The sequence below is a fragment of the Columba livia genome, chromosome Z (assembly GCF_036013475.1).
Source record: "Columba livia isolate bColLiv1 breed racing homer chromosome Z, bColLiv1.pat.W.v2, whole genome shotgun sequence".
In the NCBI taxonomy this organism is placed as follows: Eukaryota; Metazoa; Chordata; class Aves; order Columbiformes; family Columbidae; genus Columba; species Columba livia.
The window spans coordinates 18,416,077-18,431,518 of record NC_088642.1 but is presented as its reverse complement, the minus strand read 5'-3'; the positions used below and the strand labels follow the sequence as shown (position 1 = coordinate 18,431,518).

At 39.8% G+C, this 15,442-nt stretch overlaps 1 protein-coding gene across 3 annotated transcripts in view; it reads right to left on the bottom strand.

The window, feature by feature from the left end:
- Positions 1–6,494: 6,494 nt before the first annotated feature.
- The window catches only part of LOC106145772 (interleukin-31 receptor subunit alpha-like), a 32,928-nt gene continuing 23,980 nt past the window's right edge, over positions 6,495–15,442 (bottom strand). For all 3 annotated transcript variants that reach the window (XM_013368151.3, XM_065047439.1, XM_065047440.1), the window contains 3 exons: positions 15,156–15,252; positions 11,073–11,136; positions 6,495–7,628 (listed from right to left, as the gene is read on the bottom strand). In XM_013368151.3, coding sequence (XP_013223605.3) covers positions 7,146–7,628; positions 11,073–11,136; positions 15,156–15,252 — 644 coding nt within the window. In that variant the 3' untranslated portion in view covers positions 6,495–7,145. The remainder of the gene's footprint in view (positions 7,629–11,072; positions 11,137–15,155; positions 15,253–15,442) is intronic.

Genomic DNA, 15,442 nt, shown 5'->3' with positions numbered 1-15,442 from the left:
AAAGAGACTTCAGTTGGAAATTAAAGATATCTGAAGAATACCTGGAGAATCAGATGTGGGTTTTGCCTACTCATTAGTCACCTGCTTTTTTTTTATGGCAATTTCAGCTTTACTGGCTAACGGCAGTGACCTGCGCACAGCTTGGATTCTGAAATGAGCTGTGGCCACTTGAGTGAGTTTACTCTGCTGCAAAGAAGGTAAATTCTGTAATCTGCAGCATGCTTAGCATTGCCTGCTGGTGATTATTCCCATCTACTCAGCACTGGTGGGGCCCCACCTTGAATCCTGTGTTCAGTTTTGGGCCCCTCATCATAAGAAAGACATTGAGGTGCTGTAGAGAGTTCAGAGAGGGGTCTGGAGCACAAGTCTGATGAGGAGCAGCTGAGGGAACTGGGGCTGTTCAGCCTGGAGAAAAGGAGGCTGAGGGGAGACCTTATCTCTGTCTACAACTACCTGAAAGGAGGTTGTAGAAGGGATGGTGTTGGTCTCTTCTCCCAAGTAGCAAGTGAGAGGACAAGAGGAAATGGCCTCAAGTTGTGCCAGGGCAGGTTTACATTGGATATTAGGAAAAATCTTCTTCACGGGAGGGTTGTCAGGCCTTGGAACAGGCTGCCCAGGGAAGTGGTGGAGTCACCATCCCTGGAGGTCTTACAGACATGGTTTAGTGCTAGAGTTAGGTTATGGCTGGACCTGATGATCTTGAGTGTCTCTTCCAACCAAAATGATTCTATGATTCTGTAAGTCTCTGGCCCATTTACATTTAAGGAAATAACTGAAGTTGCTTTGGAACTCTGCACATCTGTTTGCTTTGTGATAGCTTCTCTGTGTTGCCCTTAGCTTGTGCTCCTATGTTGTAATAGTTATTAGTATAGGGATTTATGTGATTTTTCTTGTGGTCTAAGGAAGAGATAAGTAAAGGCTGCTTTGTATGATAGGAATTATTGTATACTTCATAACTGTCCTTATTACTGCATTATTTTTTTCATTCATGTGTATGACCATTGCAAGCAGTAATGCCATAGTGATGTGTGTATTAATATTTTTAGGTTTGAAGCATCTCTGCATCACTGTCTTTGTCAGTTTGTAATGAAAAAAGGTTAGAGTTCATGTATTTTAATATTGCCAGTCATTCACTTAGAGAAAAAACAGTCAAAAATCATCTTGAATTTTGTAAACGTTAGTGTGAAAATTGCATTATAATGGTAAGACAAATAATCTTAAAGATGTGAATTCTGAACAATGGCTTGCAAATAGGGGCATACTATAGGTCCTGCCTGCCACTTGGTGGTATGTTCAGTTTTATAGCAATCAGTTATTGCCTTTGGTGTTATCGTAATTTTAAAAGTGAGAATTTGAGTTAGTGACACAAATGGTGAAATCTGTAAACAGCTAAAATAATGTAAATCAGTAGGTGCTTAGTTTGAAGAGGTGTAGTTTCCTCACCAGAGACTGGAGTGTGGACAGTTGAAATTTGTAGATATGGTTAGTGTTATTACCTAAAGAGAATCTAAAACTTAATTTTGTTTGCTAAAATGTAAACAGAAAAAAAAAGTTTTCAGCCTGTACCTTAGGTTTATTTTTATATGTTGAAAAATGTAATTAAAATGATATTGAAAATTAAAAGCACTGTAAAAAAGGGATTTTTTTTTTTTAATGTAACAAATACGCTTTCGGTTGTGTTTAATTTTAAACTTAAAAAATGTCTTCGCATGCAGAATTTATTTCAAATTCAAGAATGCTTCATTTGTAGGTAAGTCCTATTGCAGGAGCTGAGCATGTTAGTACAGGGAGCTTTTTACTCTGTTCAGTATACAACAGGTTAATAAACTTGTGTGGCAATATGTGGAGGCAGCTACTTTCCCTCTATTTTGAGGAAGCTCAGCTCTAACACTTTCATTCTGTATTGTTTAAGTAAATGCTACAGTTGAGAAGCTATCTATGAACTTCAGTTTTTAAAATGTTTTGTGAAACCCTGAACTCTTACTATGCAAGAGGGCAAAATAATGTTTTATTTTTAGTTGACATGACAGTTATGATTATTGAGCTTAACACAGCATGAACAGCAAAAATTAGTTTTTAGCTGTTTATATATTTTCTTCTGGAAAGTTTCAGCTTACACTTCTTTAATTATATTTTTTATGTCTGTCTAGTGCAAAATTTGACACAACACTGTAGATTTGTGGTGTACAAAGTATGCTCCATACTAATCCTGTTAATGAAATTATTCTTCTCCCATTTAAAAGATTACATTTGTCTTTTTTGACGGGGAAGACTGTTGTCAGCAATGGTAAAAGAATAATTTCATTTTCCTTTCAACTAATCCTTGATGTCATTAATGAGGCTGCCAGTTAAGTGATTTTCTTAGAGGAAGAAGTTGTTGCTCTCCTCAATAAAACCTTCCTTAGTGTAAAGAATTAGAACTACTGCTGCGCTCATGAGTATGTCATGGGCCACTTGAAATTACTCTTCATAAATACATAATTTTCATAATAACTTAATCGAGGGAATGAGTGATCTGTTCTGGAAACACGAAGAGAGTAATTTGACATGCACTGTTCATGACTGCATGAACGGTCAATAGATCCTTTCTGGTATTTTCCCCATTGTTAGAGGCGCTATGATTAACTTGTTACACACAGCACCTGTCACAGGCTGGGTTCATATATGCCTGGGGAACCTACACATTACAGCAGCAAAAATATAATTTCTCTTCTCTAAGTTTGATATTTCTGACAAGAAAGTAGACCTTCTAAGTTTAATGAATATATAATCAAAATAGTTCCATGTTGGTAGAATATATTTTTGCATGAATGAACCAACTATGAAATGGTACAGGTAAAGAAATGCCAAATGCTGCTATTACTTTGTTGTTATTTTTGTAAATAAACAAAGTCCCAAGTCTTCACTAGTGTTATAAAATGACATAAACTGTAGTGAGGTGGGTGTCAGTCTCTTCTCCCATGTAGCAGGTCATAGGGCAAGAGGAAATGGCCTCAAGGTGTGCCAGGGGAGGTTTAGGTTGGATATTAGGAAAAATTTATTGACAGAAAAGGTGGTCAGGCACTGGAACAGGCTGCCCAGGGAAGTGGTGGAGTCACCATCCCTGGGGGTGTAAAATATGCATAAATGTGGCACTTTGGGACACGGTTTTGTGGTGCACTTCACGGTATTAGCTTTGTGGTTAGACTCGATAATCTTAAAGGTCTTTTCCAACTTAAATCCTTCTGTGATTCTGTTCTATGAAGTACTGAAGGAATCTCTTAAGTATGGGAGATATGAATGAACATTGCTAGCATGGCAGGTTGTTTTCAATTTTATTAATCAAACTGGTGCTTCCACTGTAGAAATAAAATGGAAATGGGGATAAGATTATTCCCCCAATGTTTGTCTTAGCAGCAATCTTCTGCAAACAGTGCTCGGAAGCGACTGATGTAAGCTGTCCTGAGTTTTATTACCCGTGTTCATACAGGTCCCGCCAATGCAGTACCAGGACACGGTCATTATATTCTATCATCATTCAGGCAGTAGACACACAGTGTGATCAAGAGACAGGGAAAAAGGCAAACCAAGAGTCTGTGATAGAGTCAAGAGCTCTGACACAAGTATTGTCTGTAAGTAGAGAGCTTTAATGCAGTGCTTAATTATTTTACAAGTTTTGTAGCAGTAACGAGTTGGCTCAGATTGACAGGATGTCCCTGTGCTCTCAGGAGGACTCTGCTCAGGTGCAGATACCTTTGTGCCATAAAGGTGGCTTTTAAGGTTGCCAAAGTACCTCAAAGGCTTAAGTTTTTAGGGAGTTTTGTAGATGTTCTTCTATTGGATAGCTAATACAGAGTGAAAAAACCTCTGGAATATTGTGGTTGCTGCAATCTTCTCTTCAGGCTGATCAGCTGTTTATCTTGTCTCTGAAACGCTGTGATAATTTTCAGTATTGTATAGCTACGGCCTTATAGTCTGACCTTAACTGTGGAAAAAAAATCTCTGTGTCCATAACACATTAGAGTATGCAAGAAAAAGCATCTACTCTGGTTACCAGGAAAAACAGCTGTGTACTAACTTTGCTTTGTGCATGTTTTTAGAGGTTATGTTACAGATTGAATATTACATTCCTTTATCTGTATATGTAAAACACTAAAACTCTGTAGCCCTGCAGTATGATACCCCATGCTGTGAATTGCCACACTTACGTGCCTTCAGGCCTGCTGTTAAGTGTTAAGCTTCTACAATGTCTAAATTCTCACTAATGCTAACAGTGAACATCTAGAGCTAAGTTCACAAAAAAAGAAGAGAAAGGGAGTGGAGAACGGGAAAAGGAAAAAAATGCCTTGACTTCTATGGTTCTGAGACTTCATATTTGCAATTTCACTCTTAACGTAACACGTATTGAAGCTAAGAATACTGAAGCTAAACTCACTACTGAGACCACTTGAACAGTACTGTAGCACATGAAATGAAGTATCTTACATGTTTATTAGTAGAGGTAGGCTTCTGCAGTCATTATACGCCTGTATATGCACACACTTTCCTAAACTGCCTGAAGAGGTCAGGAATTTGGAGTAGATGATTGTTCTAGGTCACCTCCAACTGAAATAAAAATCCCCATAAAAGAACCAAACAAAAACAAATGACAACAACAAACCACACACACACACACACACAAAAAAATCCCATTGCCCCTAACCTGAAGACCTGAGCGTTACAGGTCTCCTAGTCCTGTGTCCTGAGTAGGTGCATGGTTCCACCAAAACCTACTATTTGGCTGTATTAAACTGTTCAGCAAGTGTAGTCTCCTCTCCACGTAGGAGGTGCTTTGTTCTCAAAGTATACCTCACAATGGGATGAGTCCTTCATTTATGTCTGGTCTCCATACCAGGATTTTGCATGTATCTCTCATTCTCCCAAATGTACAAATTAGAGCCATTATACAAATATTGAGTGTTACAAATATGAAGTACTGCTCTAATGAGGTCAATTAAGAATTGCATACACTGTGAGCTTTGTAACTGAAAATGGAATACATCCAACCCTTCTATTTGAGGCAAATAGGTCCCTGTGTACTTCTAGGGAAAGTCTCCAGGCCTGTTAAATGGATTTTCTTCAGCAAGATGTCAGGCAATGGTTAATGTCATGGGAGCAATACCAAGTCAAAAGCCCAAACTGTTTTTTGAGTTTCATGTATGAAGGCTGCTTCATATACTGAAACAGCTCATAAGCCATTGGTTTCGTTCTGCTTATTTGCTTTATACTTTATATGTAACATATTAATATGTACTGGTTTGGTAGGTGCAGAGTAAGAAAAAATGAATTAAATGTTTGCAGGGATAAGTAAGTTATTTAAGGTACCAACTGCACCAGGAAAATAAGTTGCTCTGACAAGAAATGAAATAAATATCATAGGTAAGGAGTATTGCTATTTCTTATATTTTGAAAATGGATAAATTAGGCTGTGTTCACATGACTATTTGATAATAATTATATATCATTTGAGGACTTTATTTTCCAGAACAGCTTTTCATTTCAGCCCCTCTACTAGATCCTGCAAGTAGCAACAGCTCTGCTAATAGCAGGATCATTTGTGTTCTCCTAAATTCAAATCAGGCAAAGTCACCTGACGGAAGTTAACAAAATGAAGATAAATATTTTGAAGACCACTCAAGTCTTTGAGGTGGTCTGGGCAGTGCTCCTGTTACCCCTTCCTTCTACAAGCAGAGGTAGCTAGGGTGAGGGATAATCAGTACATTGCTTTGTGGCAAAACAATGCATTTTAAGTGCTAAGAAAAAACAATCCAAAACCCACAGTGAAATACAGGTTAATTCCTGCCAGTCCTAACACACATAGAGAGCTATAAATAAAGAGAATGAGCATAAATAGGGAAAGCAAATAAACCAGGTTTTGTTATGGGCCTCAACTACATCAGCCAAGTGGGGGATATGCAATTTCTTTGAGCTTTTTGTAAGCATGGTGTTCTATAACTCATATTTCCTAATATGCAGGGAAGTATTTGAGTGAATGTGAATCATCCTTCACTTTTAATGAGAGAATTTTAAAAGATGTCCATCTAAGGAGCTCTGGTGCTTATGGCACAGTTGATCAAGGTCTTTCTCTGCAAAATGATTTTGATAACATGCTCCATAAACTAGAGATGACAACAATAAACTGGGTCTTCTACAATGACTGCATACCATTAATGCCTGCAGAGTTCATGGGTGAGAAGCTGTTGTAAGCTGGAAAATCAATTCAGACTCCTCTCATCATGGAGATAGTGATGAAGTCTCATAGAGAGCATATTAAGGAAGACCTTTTTATCCCCTGTTTTCCAATTAACTCCTTCTCTGTGCAAGCTTTGGAGGGATGACTAACTGAACTATCTATTCAGCTCTTGAAGTCTGTTTTGCAGATGTCATCACTGCATGCAGTGTGAAATCGTACCTGCAACTACATCTCAGAACAGAACACGAATGGATTTCTATGTCTGTGTAGATAAATGTATGAAGAAAGAGCTGTAATTTAATGCAAGTAAACAATAGTAACAATGATACTTACCATGATCTTCATTTATATGGCACTATTCATCTAAGATAAATAAAGGTGCAAAGATCTAAGATGTAAAGCACTATACATAGATGGATAAGTATAATTTCCTATTCCTAAATTCAAAGCTTTCCTCTCTTTCGTTTGGTCAGCCTTGGCCAGCTGGAGATTTTCTTTGGAATGGTGGACACTTTTGATGGAATTTTAACTGAAAAACTTATCAGATCTGAAAATCAGGTCTTGAACCTGACACAGTAATTAGAGAACTCTCCTGGTGACTAGAACAATATTGTGCTTAGAGTGGAAGCCTTGAAATGGCTTCCTGAGCACCTAGGACTAGACACCTACCAAGAAGTACCTTACTGGAAGGTTTTTCATACAGTTCCCTGAAAGTTTTGCCTGTGTGAATACAGTAGGAATTTCCACAGAATAACTGCGGTGAGATAGCTAATCTAATTATATAATCAATCTAGTTCGTCAAGGAAGCTTACTGAAGGATACACTTGCAGAAGGATTGTCACAAGCTCACTGTCCTATACTGTCCTAACGGCTTCATTCAAGCATCGGAATTTTTGGAACTTGACTTTATGGTATTGGAAATTTTGAAGATACTTCAGTTTGAGTTGGCTTGTCCCATCAAAGTTGGTCCAGATGGCAAAAATACTACCTGGCTTTGTTTGAGGTAGTCTTGGGGACCAAACCAAACCTGACTTTTCCTTTGTGCTGGCTTGTTGCTTAGTTCCATTTCCAGATGAGGATGAGCAGTTCTTGCAGGTGACTTCACTGTCTGACCCACCAGGGCTTTCTGGCTGAACTCCATGCTGGTATAGTCACTCAAGAGTGGTATTGTAGTGGAAATGGTTCCTTCTTCACTTGTAACTGCTTCTTCAAGGATTCCTTCATGCCTTAGGCTCACGTCTACATTATTGCTAGGTTCTTCTGACTGGTAAGTGTCACACTTGCTGTCTTCTCCACTATCTGTAAAGAGGTCTAATTTCAAAGAAGTCTTTGACTCATGCTCTATGACATAAAGGCTGATAGTATCATTGTCAGACAGGGCCTGAAGCAGTGACCTTGAAACAGGTTTCCAATTAGTCTGCAAAACAAAACGAGACAGTAATTTTAGTATCATGCTTTTGCCAAGTGTAATCGGCAATTTATGGAAATAAATAATGAATAAAGTTAGGAGACAGGCAGCCTGGTCCTGTCTATATAATAGGCTGACTAATCAATTTTATCTCATCTTCATTGGTTTTAGAAACATGAATGAAAATATTTGTTTTCCTGATTCAGGGGACTATCTTCTCCTCTCCCATATTATTTAAGCAAAGTTTTGCTTGCTTTTATACGTGCTTGGGACAACATGTAGTGGTGATAAGATGCAGGCTTTTCTATGTGCTGTTCTGAGACCCACAGCCTTCAAAAAGTTAAACAAATGTGTTACTACAAAAAGGAGCAACTTGAATTGAACAGCAGCCCAAAACGTGTAGCTACCAGCTGCTGCAAGCAGTTTGTTATTCAACTTCATGCCATGTTGTGATTCAAGTATAGGTTTTGTTATTTTTTTTTGCAAATTCTGGATGATCAAATGGAAAACCGTTTGTAACACCAAGCATCCTTCTTTTCCACTTAGATTATTCTTCTGGGTTTGCCCACTTTTGCCATAATATTTTTAAAATTACGTCCAGGTTGGTATGTTGTTTGGTAAAATTATAAGCTTTCTCCCCCCACCCCCCTTCCTCAATTGCTCTAAATTTGTTTGAACTGTTATGGATCTCTTGCAAGATAAAGTGTGTATTGTTTGGGTTTTTTTTTTCTCGTTATAATTTGTTTTCCGACTCAGAAATGAGTATGCTGTTGTTCGAAATCTGAGCAATCCCACATAAAATGTCCCTATTTTTCTCTAATAGTGGGATGAGTAGACACCTCTGCAGGGTCTGCTTTTGCCTTTTGTTGAATAAAGACCTGTGTGATATGTACCTGCATTACCTTATTTATTATAAACAGGAACCTGAACTCTATGCATAACAAATCTAAAATAAGCTGTATGTGAGCTTCTGTCTGAAAGAGGAACTAACAGGTGGAGAAGCAGCAGCATCTTTGAAGAACCTTTCCTAAATGTGAAGAACGGGACGCTGGTGGGGTGGCTGGCTGGCCTTTTTAGCCTCCGTAGCTCATTTTCCTTGCCTCTGTGTGCTGACTACATTGAGAGTGCCTCCACTTTCTCCTGCTGCTTTGAACCATGGGATGTATCATCGTACATTGCAATAAAGAATGCTCTGGATTTAATGTACACGCTTGCCACCTGTCTGAACTATGTATGTGTTTCTATCAAGAGTTGCAACATTGCTCAGCTAACCTGATGCAGTTCAGTCTTGAAACAACTTACGTATATAATAAATATATGGAATATAGTAAGATTTACTCCTTGCCTCCATTTTACAGTGCTCATTTGGGGAATACCTTTCTCCACATTTCATGAACTGTTCATAATATCAGATTACTTCTATGCAATATATCTGGTAACTGCTTTTCTGTATTGCCTGCTCACATAGAGCTTTTTCTGCTTCCCCCAAAACCCATGTCTGACATCTGTTATTTCTGTTTCTGCCATATTATCAACATGACAGTATTTCTCTACAAGACTTGGCTAATACAGGCTTCATTCCTTTTATAGTTGCTTTGCCTCTATAGTTTCTTTGCCTATGCAGGAACATTTAAGTGCATTTTAAATAGGTGTATTTTAAAGTATTTGTGTCAAAGTGGCACTCTGGTTCATAAAACCTATTTGTCCTTTCTACAACATGCAGCCTCAATGTATTTCACCTGCACTTATTCACAATGGCAAATTGTTCTTTGAAAATATTAGGGGTTTTTGGCTTTTAGTTCTTACTCCTTTCTTTCTGAACTTCTATCCTGCAATTCAGCTCCACCTAAGCTTATTATTACATCAAAACAGCTTGAGATCTTGTGCTTTCTTCAAGGAAGAAACTTCCCAAATGCTGAATATACCAGATTGTATTTTTTGGCTTTGAAAAGTCTTACTTCAAACAACTATTGAATATGCATCTTCCACTTTCTAAGTGCATGGTGGAGAAGAAGCAAGAGAATTAGGTGGAATTTTTAGTGGAGTGGTTAGTGAGAAACAGCTGAATGCCAGCACTGACAAAAGGAAGTTGCCTAGTGCCTGTAAGCAGATCAGTTTCTTTAACTGAACAGAACAGTGAAACTGCAATCTCCCAACAGCATCGCTTTTGAAACTCTGACTTTGTACAGCTGTACTTCTGTACATCTGATCCTCCCTTGTTCAGCATTATCTGACTTTGGCACAATCACTGTCTGATGCTACCTCTGAGCTCACCAATTCTTTATCTATGTTTAGGTGGAAAAAAGGTATAGAGCAAGCAAGGAATTCTTGATCTGGAGTATGAAAGTTGATACTTGTTCTGTTCAAGGAAGCAATGCTGATGTTCAGCAAAACCTTTGATTACCGGCAGTCTGTCAGGGTCTTCTGAAAATTTGTTGCTGATTATTTCATTCAGTGTCCTAGGTTTGGCCAGTGTCTGGCTTCCAGATACCTTTCAGCTTCTGCCTCATCTTTGGCTACATAAATAAAGTCTGTTTTGTTAAAGCTCACAAGTTAGCCTGAGAAACTAGATCTACAGACGTCAAATTAAATTCAGGTTTGCCACAAAAATAAAAGATATTTAAAAAGGAAAGCTGTAGAAGTTTCTGCTCCAAGAATGTAATATTTGGTGGTCTGAGACTTGGGAGATAAACCAAGGTGTCCTAGAGGAAGAACTTGTAGTATCAAGTGTCAACTAGAGTAGAAACTTGTTTAAAAGGGTGGAGGTAAGTAAGATGCAAGTCCACTAATATGTGGAGACGAATAACATGGTCTCCAGCAGCTTCTTCAGTCCTGAAATTCAGGTATCATAACCAAAGCATACAGGCCGTGGTCAAGATTTGAATGTGCTGCTGCACCTTGGTGCCTGTTGACTGGTAGGTGCTCCTCCCAGCCGCCAGCTGGGCAGCCGCAGCCCCGAGGTTGCTCTGGAGGCAGAGAGAGACTGAGGCGTGAGGAGCGGATTTCAGAGAACACCGTATACATGGCTTCCTTCGTGACACTTCTGTGGAATTATGCCACAATGCATTACTTTGTATTTTGAGTAACTTGTACTTAATAATCGGTTCCAGTAAGTGAAAACTGACTGGATATAAACCCTGCATTTTTCGTTTTAGACTCCATCTCCCCCATTCAACTTTGCTTTGTTTTTTTTTAACTACCATACCTTTAAATATGTTCTGTAGTATTCTCAAAAATTCTGAGAACCTTTATGAAAGTAAAAAGTGCATACAGACTCTGGCTAAATACCAACCTTCCCCATCCTATATTTCTAATATTATCCTAGCTTCCCAGCTGTTGGTATTAGACACTTATTAAGGTGAAGTGTGACAAGACTAGTAACTAGCGTTACTGATTAATCAGTAGGAAAGATTGCCCCTGCGTATTTTTTCACACAATCAGAGAAGTACTTGCCATATCTTGGAGTGCGCTGCTGTTTCTTGGACTCGGTACGCTGGGCCAGCATTTTATTTTCAGCCTGTAAGAAATATTATGAATTTATTGTCAGGTTAAATGACTGACATTTCCTATGCATTTACATTAACTAACATTTATGTTAATACATAACATTTTATTGGTATTTTCATGACCATCTGTCATGTACTGATAAGGATAATGGCTGAAACATTGTTGCAAAACCAGTTCATCCAGCCACAGCAGATGATAAATTAAGTACAGGGTGAACTGTGATTTACATATCAACGACTACCTAAGGAGACACAGCCCAGGCCGGCTAGCTGATGCAGAAGGTGGAGGACATGCCAGAGGGCACACAGCTCCACCTTCTCATCTGCCCAGCATGGCACAAAGCAAAAAGCTGAGACCCTTCAACATGGCCCAATGCTTGTCAATCTTTCACCATCACCCCTTCCCGCCAGACTTTTCTCTCTTTCACAATAAAACCTCCACAAAAGACCAAAGGTTATGCAAGCAGGCAACCCAGAGGCTATAAAGGCCCACCTTGTGCAAGCACTGGTGGCGCACACCCGCCGTCCCAAGGACCACTCTGCCCACCAATCTCACCACATGAACTGAACAAGACACCAGAGGACGCCGCACATCGCTGGGCCCGAGACTGCGAACTCCATCACACATAAAGTGGAGCCATGAGGATGGTGAAATCTTTCTCTCTCTTTTCTTTCTTTCCCATACTTCTACCTTTTTTGCTTTCCCTTTTATAAGTAACATAGTAACACAAGATTTACAACCCTGCATATGCCACAAACTTTTAATGTTTATCAATCTAACTTACAATAATGTAAATCCTCCTGCCACCAAATCATATACCATTCGGGCCAAGCTGCAAAATAAAAGCCTTTTGTCTGCAGACCTTAAGTACTGTGTGTACTTTTTTCCAATCAAAGGGGACCCATGAACCTGAGTCACTTCTCCCCTCAACTGATACCTGAGGGCAAGACATGACACCATCAGATGAAACATTCTACAATGACTATTAAACATAATGCCAATTATTAATAAAAACTGAAGATCAAACTTGGTAGTCTATACTGAAATGCTGAGTTAGTGCCAATTAGCATTTTTGTTTAAGAACAAAGGAGCTGGTAATATTGTCTCTTTCTATATGTATAATCACTGTATATTCCTAATCAGTTATTATTTCCATAAAACCTCTGTCTTCCTGGAGAACTCTTGGACATGTAGGAGGAAGGTTTTTTTAGTAAGTATTTGCTCCTGAGCTTCTTAGGAATAGTGTGGCCAGCTGGACTAGAGAAGTAACGGTCCCCCTGTACTCAGCACTGGTGAGGCACCAGCTTGAATCCTGTGTTCAGTTTTGGGCCCCTCATAATAAGAAAGACATTGAGGTGCTGGAAAGAGTTCAGAGAAGGGCAATGAGGCTGGTGAGGGGTCTGGAGCACAAGTTTGATGAGGAGCAGCTGAGGGAACTGGGGCTGTTCAGCCTGGAGAAAAGGAGGCTGAGGGGAGACCTTATCACTGTCTACAACTACCTGAAAGGAGGTTGTAGCATGGAGGGTGTTGGTCTCCCAAGTAGCAAGTGAGAGAACAAGAGGAAATGGCCTCAAGTTGTGCCAGGGCAGGTTTAGATTGGTTATGAGGAAAAAATTCTTCCTGGAGAGGGTTGTCAGGCATTGGAACAGGCTGCCCAGGGAAGTGGTGGAGTCACTATCCCTGGAGGTGTTTAAAAGGTGTTTAGACAAGGTTCTTATGGACATGGTTTAGTGCTAGAGTTAGGTTATGGTGGGACTTGGTGATCCTGAGGGTCTTTTTCAACCAAAATGATTCTATGATTCTACTTAGAAGTTTACTTTCTCTCTAAGAGCAAGCTATTGCTGTTTTTAGCTTCTGTGCCATGACACTGGTGGCCTGGAAGAAGGTCTGCCTGGGATTCACAGACTAGAAGAGGTGGGACAACATGGCTCCTGCTCTACCCTGACTGTTTTGAGTTTGGCTCTTTCTGGGAGCTATTACATATGGTATCTCACTGTTTCACCTAACATGAACCTAAACACACCTTTACTAAAAACTCACACCAGTTCCTTCTGCTGTAGAGGAAGGGATTTGTACAGTAGAGCTGAGTTTACCAATCGATCTGTTCAAATGGGTTTCAACCCTTTCTTTCAAGCACCTTCCTTGCACCCAGGGGCTTGGAAACAACAAAGCTGACCACAAACTACTATGGTCTCCAGCCTCCCTGGGTCACCCGCGCCGTGGGCACCACCTCAGGCATTGTCCTCCCTGGCCCTTCCCAAGAGGAGGAGCTGTAATGGCAGCCTGCCTATCACTCCCACCACCCTGGTATGCTGGTGCTGGCCCCAGGCTGGCAGAGCCCAGCTGTGATTTCCCAGCAGAAGGGCAGCAGTAGGGTGGGATGGGAATTTCAGAAGGCATTTCTGCTGAGCTGATGGATCCCACTGGCATCAGTCACTGCTGACTGCTTATCACCGGCTCCTGTGTGAGTGGAGGGAGACCATCTCTCAGCATTTTTGAGCTGATCACCTTACGGTCAGCAGCTGGTCTCACAGCACCCTGCTGAGAGCTTTGTGGAATGACTCACCTCCATAGGAAAAAAACTCAAGACAGCTGTGAGAGACTGTGGGAAGCTCTGTAGCCCGTCAGCCTGCTTTAGTGTTGGCTTCACTGTTGTCTGGTTTTCAAAACAAATCTATACATTATTAACTGCAAAGTACTTTGCTTCGGTTTAGACTGTGAATTGAGGTAAAGCCTGAGGTTGAAGGATTACTGGATCTCCTTGTTGATCCTGTGAAGATGAGTGCTTGGCTGGCTGGTGAGTGCTTTTTTACAAATCAAGCAGGCAGCTGAGATGAGAGAATCCTTGGGACCCTTCACCTCAGTTCCAGGTCTTCATTACTACTACATACTTAATTGCTACTCTGTAGTGCTACACCAGTCTTCTGTGTGCTGTTTTTTCAGTTTTCTAAAAATTATTTCCTAATGGGAAAGAAGACCTTATGTTTAAGACAGCAAAGTTTGTTCTGCATCAAAACTTCCGACCAGGTCTCAGAAGTTCTTGTCAAAAAGGTTGGATCAGATACAGTGCAACTTGAAGTAAAATCTGAAGATGAAAGTGCCCAGGAGACTTAATGCAGAGTGTCACCTGTTTCCCAATGGCAAGGGCAGGAGTATAGCCTGATGCATAAGCTAAAGTGAGCTACCCCACGCTATATGGCTTTCAAGCCACGAGTTGTACATTCTGTCTCTTCTGTCCTTTAGCAGCTGGGCTTTCAGCTTCTGAGGCAAAAAGGAGAAAAAGAGGGGGTGGTGTTCTAGGACATCAAAATAATATGAATGGCTGTATGCAACTGGGTTTGTCAGAAAATTAATATTACAGCCCATTACTATGGAAGCCATTTTTCTTTTAGTGATATTGTATGCCTCTAATATTGTACCTCAAATTAATTTGAGTGGTGTGTACATTATTACTATAGAAAACAATTTCTGCTACAATGAGAAAACCTCACCCATATCTTACAGGCATATTTGTTGTTTTCTCTTTGTCCTACTCGTCCATCCATTACTTCTTCCCACTATGTGCGTGTAGTTTATACAGTTAAAATCCAAATGCACTTGTAGGAAACTGCTTAGATGGCAACATCAATTTGTGTATACTGCTGGAATTTATTTTTGTATTTCAATAAAACAGACATGAATATCCCTTTGGAATGAAAGAGCGAAAAATCAAATGCATGCTTTTTCCATATGCATAACCTATTTTCCACTGTGAGAAATGGTCCTTGTCCCTTTCAAGGGTGTTTTAAACAGGAGGTAGTCAGGTAATTGTAGAAAAGGCAAAAGATTATAGACTTTCGATGAACTACTTTAATCAGCTTGTAGTGGATTGTGATTGCTCTCACTGTGTAAATGAGTGGGGTGGCTTTTGTGTTGTGTCTTTTTTAAGTAGTGTTGCTTTTAGTGACAAAAAAGGCCCAGTGCTATGAAACTCAGGGTTAAGCAAAACAGAAGGCCTGCTAGCAACTTCAGATAATATTAACTTCTTACCTTTTAAGTGCCAGAGAACAAGTGAGAGGTGCAAAAACCAGAATGAAGAGCATGCTGAAGCAAAGACCAGTCACAAAGCCTTCAAATTCTCCTTTATCTGATGGGAAACAGAGATTGAATCAGACTTGTGGTATCAAGTATAGGAAGGCTATATTGCTTCTGCAAGAAAAATATTTTAAACAAAAGTCAAGTCAAGCTTTACACATGTTCTGAATTTATAAGAAACCACTTGCATGAAAGGGGCTTTTAGTCTGTTTCAGGTTTTACTAGTAGGGTTTGGGACTTTT